The sequence below is a fragment of the Dipteris shenzhenensis genome, chromosome 25, assembly GCF_047967505.1.
Source record: "Dipteris shenzhenensis isolate YYH24624 ecotype China chromosome 25, Dip_SZ_1.0, whole genome shotgun sequence".
NCBI lineage: Eukaryota > Viridiplantae > Streptophyta > Polypodiopsida > Gleicheniales > Dipteridaceae > Dipteris > Dipteris shenzhenensis.
This window is the reverse complement of record NC_141620.1, coordinates 31,082,966-31,094,555: the sequence shown is the minus strand read 5'-3', so window position 1 is coordinate 31,094,555 and position 11,590 is coordinate 31,082,966. Positions and strand designations below refer to the sequence as shown.

General features: G+C 42.6%; 1 protein-coding gene across 1 annotated transcript; it reads right to left on the bottom strand.

The window, feature by feature from the left end:
* Nucleotides 1–248: 248 nt before the first annotated feature.
* Nucleotides 249–10,783, bottom strand: LOC147885747 (uncharacterized). The gene is made up of 4 exons (XM_087396208.1): nucleotides 10,728–10,783; nucleotides 1,522–1,784; nucleotides 713–1,265; nucleotides 249–390 (listed from the first exon to the last, which is right to left on the bottom strand). The coding sequence occupies exons 1-4, from the start codon at nucleotides 10,781–10,783 to the stop codon at nucleotides 249–251; spliced, it is 1,014 nt and encodes a 337-aa protein (XP_087252334.1).
* Between the last annotated feature and the right edge of the window lie 807 nt (nucleotides 10,784–11,590).

Here is an 11,590-nt window from a genome sequence, read left to right as displayed (position 1 = left end):
AAGGACATTAGCTATGGAAAGAATCAATGGATCAAGGATTGAATTAATGAATCATATATTGCTGCTGCAAATAGCAGGCATGCTGTGTACATCAGATTTCAAAAGGATGAACGAAATCTCGATAAATTATTCTGTTTAGATTTCTAAAATTATGAATGAAATGTCGACCAGGGTGCTGTTGCATCACTGCCCACAATCTGTCAGCAGGAAGATGCTCATGCATAAGCCTGCTTTTCTCTTTTATAAGTTTACTGAGAGTAGAACCAGTATATTGCAGAGAAATTTGACGATTGTTTATCCCCAGCTTTGAATCCGGCGGTCATGGAAGGTGGCAGACCGCCTCTCGTTGACAGCATCTGGACGAACTTTACAGACCCAAATCCGACAACGCTGCAGCAACATCAAGAGATTTCTGTTAGATTTCTGTCATTAGGAGTCGTTCGGTGTTAGAAGAAGCGGCACTACCTCGAGTGTGGTCTTCAGTTAGAGACATGCGGCTGTTGCTGGCAACCTCTTATGCAAACTACTCAACTCATCTAGATTTCAGGATCAATGATCAGCCACGTAGCACACACAGCTTTGGAGCTTCGATGCGGAATGATATAGCAAGCAATGATAAGGGTGCATAGGAAAACTAGGATTAACAAACTCGATCCTGGTTCGCTGAGCTCAAATTACATTCTCTTGGTAATTGGCTCTAAGATCTACTCACTTATTTCCTGCATTTCTCGTAACGTTGAACAAAATCCAGTCGGGGCTGTTTGGATCAACTGTAGCCATCGCGATAACTTCTCCAGTCGCACGACTATGAGGCACAGCTAGCTCCCAGGTGGTCTGCCCTCCTTTCGCATCCTTCGCTTTGAAATCAAACACAGATCCCTCCGCTCCATATCCAGGTATCGATGAAAGAATAGCGCGGGTACCCGTGGGATCGATAACCCAGGAAGCTCCATCAAAACGGTATGGTTGAGCTCCTTCTCCATAGAGACTGTAGATGGGTTTGTACGGCGCGGGAACCAAAAGTTGAGGAGGAGTTTTCGAAGGGATGGCCGTATCTTGAGTCCAAAAGGCGTAATGAGCTCTGTATGGGACGTTGAGAACGTAACCATTTCGTGTGCAAGACGTTGGAGAGACTCCTCCATGAACCTGAAGTCGTTGGATGTAAGAAACGCGGCTGAGAAGGCCGGTGCCTCTCTGAGAGGTGGCCTTGAGGAGGAGAGAGGGAACATCTGGTGCAACGTTCAAGAGGCTGGCGATAATAGTGCCTGCAGGCAACGCAGGGAATGAGTCCGAGGCTACAAAAGTGGGTACTGCAAATAGAACAGCTAGCAATCAATCAGCAGCTACGAAATTCAAACAGGAATTTATGCAGCAAGGTGGAAAGGCTAAGCAAAGACACATTGACCGTTCACTTAACCAGGGATTTATGGAGACTGACAAGCTAGAAATGCAATCGAAGAGCGCGTTTTCCACCCAAAGCTTGAATTGATCTTATTACGAAATGCAAACTATATATTGTACCCGTTACTGTACTCGGTCCCGACAGGGCAATGTTGGAGTCGCCCAGATTCGCGAGGGTTGCCCAGGTAGCCCTTCCTCCTCCCACATCCGGATGCTGGAGAAAGAAATGCGAACCCACTAAAGTGCGCCTGGATTGAAGCTTCTCCGAAGTCTTCTCGGAGAAGAGATGCGCTTGGGCTCCGAGGAACGTGTAGTAGGTCCCGTTGGGTGATTCTGTGCATTGGTAAATCTGAAAGCCACGGGCCTTGACTTGCACGAGGAGTCTACAAAACGGAATAAGCAAGAGCGTCAAGCTGGTGCAAAAGCAAGATGAATGAGATGACAAAAAAAGGTCGGTGCAGGCAAGATGAAAGAAAATCTCTGCAGCTAGGATGAATGTTCTAGCTGCAGATGATAACTCACGAATTTCCGGGAGGGGGGAGTAAGAGTGGGGAGGTGGGCTGAAGAGCGAGGGATGGAGGGAGAGCCAAGAAGAGCAAGAGAGGAAGGTGAAGGAGGAGATGGATGATCGCCATGGGAGGGAGGATGAAGAAGACGATGAATCAAGGGCAAGGATATTGAATACGATGAAGACGATGATCGAAAAGCTTGATGGTTTTAAGGGATGTAGAAGAGAAGCTCCATGCAACGCAATTTGACAGCCTTGCTTCATTACCATGTTTACTCACTCGTCTTTGCCGGCTGCCCGTCAACACCGTCCTCTCCTCTTGTCCTATTATCATTCCATCCCTCCTTCACGCTCGAGTCTTGTCCTCTACCCTTGCTCGCATTCAGAGTTATAGGAGTAGATTCAAGAGGCTCTAGACACACACACACACATTAGATAGACCACCCAAGCTATGATACTAGTTGAGATTGGTCTCAATGGAAGAAAATGGAAGAGGGTGAGCGCGAGGGAGAGCCAGAAAAGAACCACAAAAGTTTTGGTGGGTTTAGAACACCCTAATCTTCAATGTCATCCATATATATGTGTGTAAAAGAGATTTCCAAAAAAGAAGTAGATCAATGTAGATCGAGCACAGAGGAATCGTGATGTTTATGCAGTAATATCTGGTAGCCTTGTTAAAATCCAAGGCCAGACAATAATGTATTCTTCAGTGATGAGAATAGACGGACGACGATCAAAGAAGCTTGAAAGTTTCAAAAATTCTTACAAAAGAAACGAAATTATGAAAGAAGTCAACCAAAAAATGATTCAGATCTTGCTTCTAATGAGAGGGACAAAAATTCAGTCTACATCACCTCTTTTGACTTTACTTCTGGCCTCATCACCTATTTTGACCTCCTTACCTCTCCTTACCTTATCCTAGGACTACATCCACTTCACAACTCTATCGTAAGCAGCACAACACTTTTTATTTGCTTTCCAATCGACTAAGTTGCATATTTTAGTAAGCAAGGTTGCTTTTATAGCTTGTTCCTGACCATTTCGGTCTGGTGATGCATCTTGTTCTCGCTAACAAATCTCAAAATTTTAGCAAGCCTCATCGTTAAATGTTTCTAGTTGTTTTATGTTCTCCTCTATTATAGCCTACACAACCACTCAACTTGGTAAGGGCTCAGACTCCATGACATTGAGAAGACATGCCAAGTATTATAGTTGAACCGCGAGGAAAGGCTTGTAAGATTCAAGCAACAAGCTCTTGACAGAGTTTGGGAGAGGGGAGCTTAGGATTTGGTTTGATAGCTTCTCGTTGTGGAGGGACAAATACTTGAGCTTCAACAGTCTGATCGTTGTACTCACGCTTAACACCTGGTCATGGGAGGGCATGGTAGGGCAACTGAGGATCCACCATGCAACCATTCTTCTCACAAAATCATTCCTGGAAAACATTCGGACAAAGACAATAATATCAGAGAGGGGGAGGTGCATGGTGGGAAAGACAGCAAGAAATTGGCGAGAGCAACAATAGAAGAAGAAGAAGAAGACGATGAAAGTGAGCTTGCGAGGGTGTTCAGGATTGGAGCCAAGAAACGGTCTAAGGAGAAGGAGAAAGAAGGATTCCACATCGATTGGGAAAGGGTGGTGGCACATCATGTGAGTATACATACCCTATTCCTTTTCATTGTCATTTGACTGTCACCATTGTCAATGCTCTTAGTTTTATAACTTGTTTCATTCTTACGGAGGCACGTTTGACCCATCCGGAGATCCAAATAGAGAGATTGGATCTAAAGAAGAAGCGGTTAGGATCGCATTTGAAAGTGGAGGGCAAAGGATCAGGCACATGCAGAGAGATCAAGGGTAATGAGGGCTAGGAGGATTACGAGGGCACATGCAAAGAGACCAAGGGTGAGGAGGGCGAGGAGGATGAGAAGGAGAAATAGTAGGATACGGCATTAAGTTGTTTAGTATTTTGGCACTTCTACCCTTTTGTAGCGAATTACTTTGACGGATTTGCCATTTTGGAGTTCGGCACTTTTGCCATTTTGTAGCGCATTAGCGCACTACTTAGGTGGATTTGCCATTTTGGAGTTTGGCACTTTTGCCATTTTGTAGCTCATTGCTTCGACATATTTGCCATTACTTTGTAGACCCTCTTTGCAAAATTATAGTGTACACCTCGAGGATTTGTAACATTTAATCGTGATTTTAATGGGAAATTTTTTTCTGTGGGGCAGGATGGGACTAAACTAAGGCCCATCCTACCCCAACCAAAAAAAAAAAAGCTTTTATAAAAACATCGATATATACTAACACTTGTACCGATGTTGTAGTGTCGATCATTGCAATGTCGGTATATACCAACTACACCGATGCTCGCACCAACACTGTTGGCCATTTTACTGATGGTGACACCGACTCCCGCACCGATGCTTTCTTTGCGATGTTCACACCGATGGACATTTTGACACTTTCGACTTGTTAAATAGAAAAGTCTTCATATTTATCATTGGTATCAAGTTTTCCCACAATCAAGGTCATGATGGACTTGAATACCAAGGTAGTAGTGAAGGGGCCCGGAATCGTTCATGGGGAAGGCGAATTGAATGTCCTTTTTTAGCAATTGAAGACGTGGCAGATTGGCATAGATGATAATTAAGTCATTGCCATAAAGGGCAACAAAGAGAAAAAGATTATGAGAGGTGCATACATATAAGCTCGTGAGTAGTCACTATAGCATCGTTTGAAACCATTTTGCAAAAAGTATTAGCTCCGTGATGCTTGTTTGAGGCCGTAGAGTGGCTTATGTAGATGATAAACTTTGTCGAGGAAATCCAAGCGATGGTTGAAGATAGATTTCTTCTTCTAGTTCTCTATGTAGAAAGGCTGTTTGGATGTCAAGTTGATGAATGTGGAGGTGGTGTAGTGTTGCCCAATTGAGCAGTAGGCAAATTAATGCTATGCATACAACTGGTGCAAAGGTATCACCAAAGTCGACACCTTCCTATTGGGTGAAACCTTGCACAACTAGTTGTGTCTTGAAGCGGGAAATTTCTCCAGTGGGAGTATACTTGAGGCAAAAAACCCACTTGCTTCTGATAGCATGTCGATTCAACGGTAGATCAACCATATCCCATGTATGGTTGTGTTGGATGGAGAGTAAGTTTGCTCTCATTGCTGCTTCCCATTGAGGACACAATAAGGAGAGGATCTTGCTTCATTGAGGGAGCGGCGCTCAGTAGGACTAGAATCATGAACCAAGAAGGTGCTCTCATCAAAGCAGGATGGTGCATGGCAGAGAAGAGAGGACCATCGCAGAGGTGGGGAGGAGGCGCGTGGTGAGGGGATTGAAGTAGGAAGGTCCTTATGACCTGGATGCATTGAAGTCCAAGTTGCATGAGGCATTTGACATGAAGGATTGGGAACTTATAGGTCATATTCCTGGTATGCGCAGCATCATGCGTGACTGGAGTAGGAAACTCTTTGGCTTTCACAAAAGGAGTATGTTACAAAAGTATTGTGGCATTTCAATAGGGAGGGGGGAAGGATGTAAGTAATCCATTGCCTCCGACATATGTGAAACTAATTCAAGAAGATAGTCCCAAATTAGATAAGGAGAGGGCCAAGTATGTTGTAGCCACAAAGGGTTGCAAGGAGGCTATATGTTAACCTTTGCAGGTGGTGCAATGTCGTGGATATCTTGCACACGTAAATGTGTTGCTTTGTCTACCACAGAGGCCAAGTATGTTGTAGCCACAAAGGGTTGCAAGGAGGCTATATGGCTTGATCAGCTAGTTGGAGACTTGGGAGTTCATATAGGTGTACCGATATTGCATAGTGATTCCATCAGTGCTATTCAGCTAGCACAAACTCCGATCATTCATGCAAAGACCAAACACATTGAGGTCAGATACCATTTCATCGGGGAGGTACTTGGACAAGCGCATAGAGCTTGTCAAGGTTCATACAAATGATAACCTTGCAGATATTGTGACAAAGAGTCTACCTAGTTAGCGGTTTGAGTATTGTCATGTATAACAATTGGCCATTGGATAATATGCTCACTGGTTGTTCTCCCTTAAAGGCACATTGGCCTTTAAGTGGGAGGTTGTGGGGGTTAAAGGTCACTGTGCCTTAACCCTAGTTATGTACAATACTCAAACACAAATATATATATATATATATATATATATATATATGCATGACATAGAATATTAGTGTGTTATATGCACCCACCAAAAGTTGTGTAGCTCTCTTCTAGCTCTCCCTCTCTCTCACCCTCTTATGTTTTGCTTCCATTGAGAGCACTCTCACTCTAAGCATACAAGAATGAATACAAGGTGACCATCAACCTCACTCCCTTCAGAATGGCCTTTTGGCATTTAAGCAATGCTCCCTTTGGAATTTTGGTCTTATGTCTCTAAGTAACAACCAAGCATGAGCTTAGGTTAGGGCACCAGAGGCAATTAAGGGGCAATTGCACAAACTAGCCCATTTTCATGAGCTATGCATCGAATGAGCAACATAGTCACAGTTATGGTAGGTAATCTAGAGAAGAAGGGCTTGGCATGAACGGCACATTGTGTAAAAGCATGCAAATAGAGGTATGTTGATTCTACAATACAATACACTTGGCAGATTCACAAGGACTTCTTCTTCTTGCCCAGCCTGGTAGCCACGTTTTCCAAGAGGCTATCATCACCCATGTCCATCTGGACGGTAGCTGATGACTTGTAAATCAAAAGATACAAGGATGTGAAAATGCCCTCTTTTGGGCCAAAACAGGGAGCGCGTTAACATGATTTTTTTGGCCCAGAAGATAAGTTTTTAACATCCCTACATCTTTTTATTGTCAAATATAAATGGCATAATGTTACATATCAAATCAAATGACAAGGCATGATTTAGATCAATATCATGCCTTTTTGCACCATCTAAAAAAATTGTGCGCATCAGAATATGAATTTTGTGAGATTCTGTCCAATTTTTTGTACCAAGTTTAAAGCAAGGTTTCCCATAATGGGGAGCGAGAAGACACTGTCTATTTTGGCAAAAAAAAAAGCCAAATTTTAACATCCTCTACCTTTTAATTGCACTCTGGGGATCACTCTTCATAAACTCATAAAGCATGTGCAAGCAAGCATGTATTAAAAATTACCCCTATTCTTGCAATTTACATTTTGTCATGTAAATGGTTGAACCCATGTATGTGTTTACATTTTAAAATATCTACTTATATAAATTACATTAAGTTGCTATTTTATAAATCCCCTCATGCACACAAACAACATGTAAGTCTGCCCACTAAAAAATACCCCTCAATGCACAAAAATGGTATGTTACATGCTTATGAGTGACCCCCCAAGATAATTACCAAACCCAAATGGGGTCATGTTACAATAGTCCTTAACTTTAGACTACTCAATTTCAAGAAATGTGACACATAACCACTCTTTTGAATAGTTTATACTTCAAGAAATTATTTTCTAAAAAACTTAGATTCTTTCTTTGCTTGCTTGATTTTCCAATCACTTCAACTAATTGTCGCTCGTTTTTTTGGGCTTGCTCGCTTTTTCTCGCTCGCTCTATTGACTGCCTCATAGGACAATACCTTTTGGGGTAAGGATAGAGAGCACTTCTCCACACGTTAGCCAATCTTTTCACCACTTAAGGTAAAGTTGAAGGACTCTGACATGCCATCCTCCATGACCAATAGATTTTCTCGCACATCCCTTAGAGTCCATTACGATGTGACATTCACATTCTTGACATCTCCCTCATCAACATCAATAGACAAACTTACCTGCATATTGTCTTCATCGTTAGAGTCAAGGGGAAGCCATCGGCCATTTGTTTCTTCCAACACCTATGCTGAAAAGCTGAATACAACATTTGGCATGATGTATGGTATCTAATAACCACATTGTCCTTACATGCGGGACATTGAAACACATCACCCCTTTGTTCACCTAACCTGGTTTCCCAGTTCATCCCAAGTAGATCTTCAAGAGCATTTTCATCTACATGCTTGGAGGACCACATAGTTTTTTTTCTATGCATATGTATATTTTGAAAACAAGAAGAAAAAATGTGTAGAGGAAAAAACCAAGGTAACCTTTCCCATTTGGATCCAAATGTGAACTTCATGGCCATGCCCACATCCTTTGCAATCTTGTCCTTGTACAATTGCAATGTCCTCGTGTCCACAATGCTGCAATCCATGTCTTGAAGTTGTGGTGGTGCAATGCTTTGCAGATAGCCATAGCTTGATGATGTCCTTGGAGTGATGTATGTTGGATTATATCAATACACATTCTTCTTTCGCAAGGAGGCCAACTTCTCCCCAACATGCATTTGCTTACCTAAATCCTCATGAATCGCAATAAACTTGCCTATGAATGAATCAACTAGTTCCCACTCCTTGAAGTCCGAAGGGAAAACATCTGCCATGAATAAGAGTTTTAACAACAAGAATGGGACTCCCACATAGGGCAATGCAACTCCAATAAAGACATAGAAGAGGGAGATGGAGAGGGACAGAGGCACAGGAGAGGGGAGAGAGAGAGAGAGAGAGAGAGAGAGAGACAAAGACAGAGATAGAGAGAGAGACAGAGAGAGAGGGGGGGGCGGAGGTACATAGCATCAGCAAAAATGGGAGAGAGAGAGAGAGAGAGAGAGAGAGAGAGAGAGAGAGAGAGTGGGGGGGTTGGAGGTACATAGCAGCAGCAAAAATGGAAGAGAGAGAGAGAGAGAGAGAGAGAGAGAGAGAGAGAGAGAGAGGAGATGCACTAAGCAAGCCAGAGCAAGAGGGAGCAGAGAAAGAGGGGGAAGAGGGAAAACGCAAAGGAAGGGCATCCTCAAAATTCAAAAATGGAGGGAATGGCAGGCTAGACCAAAACAATGGGGACAAAGGAGCTCAAAAGAGAGGGGGGGAAGAAAAACTTGCCACAAAGGGCCCACAGGCTCATTCAAAGAAAATTTGGGTTCATGTAAAGGAGGTGCATATGGGAGGAGGGTCAAACATGGGTTAAGGGGGGGAGGGGGATGGTTTGGGTGGTCCCTAGTGTAAGGGGAACAACCAATAGGGATTCTCTATAGGCCTACCCACCCCCCACCCCAACATACCATTGCCCCACACGTAGCACTCTCATTGGTACACGTCAAATCCCTCTCTAATCCCTTGAAATTAGGAAACACTAATTGGAGGCCCTTTTGATACCCCATTTCTCCCCTAATGTGATCATAAGCCTACCACGTTTGCTCTTCTCATCTGTTTATTGTTGGAAAAAATTTTGCTCTCTATTTTCTATTTCTTTAGGATGCGCTCTCCTCATTGATTTTTTGTATAGCTTTTTGTTTGAATTGTTGGAAGAGCTAGAAATGAAAATGAATGTATGAGTACAATTTTAGAATGATGTAAAATAGTTTGAATCTTTGAGAAAAAATATTAATGCGTGTATACATACCCCTTTTGTGCTAGCCATTTTTGTAAAGAAAGGCACACTTTTTGTATGGTCTGGAAAAGGAAATAGTGACCGAGTTATGCAATGAATAAATCCAGTTTTTTTTGTTTACTTAAGAGTCTAGGTTTGAGAATAGTTTCCTAAACTATATTATTATCCATACATTTATTAAAATTATCATATTAAGTAATGGATGGCATATGGATATGACCTTTTTTTATTACATATTGTGGGCATAGTATATGAGGCATGGGCATGAAGTCAGCTAGTTTTATGCTACGCACAATACGAAGATGTCGTTGATTCATAATTCAAGAGAGCACGACATACATCAATCCTAGAGCAAACGATTTGTATATGGCAATCCCCATGTAGTGGCATGCCTTGTGACTTGTGTCTGGTTATCGCATATGCAAACATGATTAGAAATATTGTCTTGTGGTACCACATTTCGTTCATAACCTTGCGTGTATGCTTCGAGCATCGAACTGTAATAGGCTCACCTGTGGAAGAGATGATGACATGAATCTTTGTCAATATGCATGTTGTTTTTGTTAGAGGTATATATAGTTGTTGGAGCAATATATAGCTTGTCCACACCCAACCCTTGTTCTCAACTATATATATGTATTTAGCACATGAATACAATCAATTCCTTGGGAGCATTTGTTGTCTTGTCTCTCATAGTTCAATATGGTATCAGAGCCCAGATACTTGTCTCTCGGACGATCCTTATTTTGTTCTGTACTTTCGAATGCTCGGATTCTTGTGTTTCTCGGATGCCCAGATGATCATCAAATACCTAGATGATCATCAGATACCTAGATGCTTGCATTCCTCAGATGATCCTTATTCCCGGTTGTTTTGTACTGCTGGATGCTCGGATGCTTGTGTTTCCTGGATGCTCGGATGTTATATGTTACGAATGATCACTTGCCTAAGAGTAATTGATGCAATTTCTCTGTGTGATCCCTAAGGATTTTCGTCATCCTTTTCCTAACAGCAAGGATGTTTACTGATGTTATATTTCTCATGACGAGGATCTCCACTGTATCTTGTAGGAGATGATTCATATTCCTTGTTACAATTTTTGCCAAGCAAGAAAAAAAGGAGATAACTTTGTCCTATCTCTATTTAGCGAATATTCCTTCCATGTTTTCATATCTGTTATCATCGATCCCTTGTTATCTCTTTCAGAATCCGATGTCTTATTATCCGCTGCAGGAAAGATTTTGATCACCATCAGTGCACGAGTAGTAGAAAATTGCACCACCAATGTTGGTGAGAGAGTGATTCCAAATGGGCCGAGACCACAACCCCATCTGTAAGCTCATGATGTGTGCATCGGCAGTTTATACCTTTCGCAGCAGCTTGACTGGTTCGGCTGCGTTCCACAAGGCTCTGTATTACGCATGCTGAGGTTGAGCATAAGAATCTCTAGGATGAGTACTCATGCTGGGATCGAGGAAATATGCCACACACATTGATAAAATAGTCGACCAAGCAGCACATTTCTAGCACGAAGATTGCTCCAGCTTCCATGAAATTTATGTGGAAGCTTTTTGGAATCTTGAGGCTGCTCTGCGCCGTTTGCTTTTTGGGCTGATCCACACTCCATAATGTTCTTCGTCTACTTTTTGGGCGATCCGCAGCAAGTTCTTGCAAGCCAGCCCACAAGTCTCTAATATTGAGGCTGCTCTACACTATAACATTGAGGCTTTTCTATGCTATAACGTTGAAGCTTTTCGGAATCCTTCAAACCTACACTCCGTTTGCTTTTGGGGCGATCCGCATCAAGTTATTGCAGTCTCTTGTCTCTGCACTCTATTTCATATTCGCCTTTCTATGCAAATTGTTGTCTACCCACACCTTCAAATGCAAGTGCGGGAGGTTGTGATAGCTGCGAGATCACTCTTTGGAGATCCCCTCCCCCCTCCTATTGCGCCATCTCTTCATCTTCTATTGTGAAATCATTCCCCCGCCCCCCTCCCCCCTTTCCTATTGTGCCATCAATCCCCTCTTCTATTGCGAGATCACCTCCCCTTCTATTGCGCCATCTCTTCATCTTCTATCAAGTGCAGACTGCTCGGATCAATGTTTCTTCCTTCCAATGCGTCACAAAACTCACAAGCAAATCCCATATCACTGTGTGAATGAGTGCCAAATTAATGGCAGGTGGAAATTCTATGCTCATATTGTATCGGCCCGTCAACTCAATCAA

Bases quoted from the DNA above. Each gene is read 5' to 3' on its own strand.
- LOC147885747 (XM_087396208.1), bottom strand. From the start codon at position 10,783: ATGCGTAATACAGAGCCTTGTGGAACGCAGCCGAACCAGTCAAGCTGC. The intron at 1,266-1,521 runs GTACAATATATA...CGTTGCCTGCAG, and splicing joins GGGACCGAGTACAGTAACGG to GCACTATTATCGCCAGCCTC. The intron at 391-712 runs GTGAGTAGATCT...ATGTTGCTGCAG, and splicing joins ACGAGAAATGCAGGAAATAA to CGTTGTCGGATTTGGGTCTG.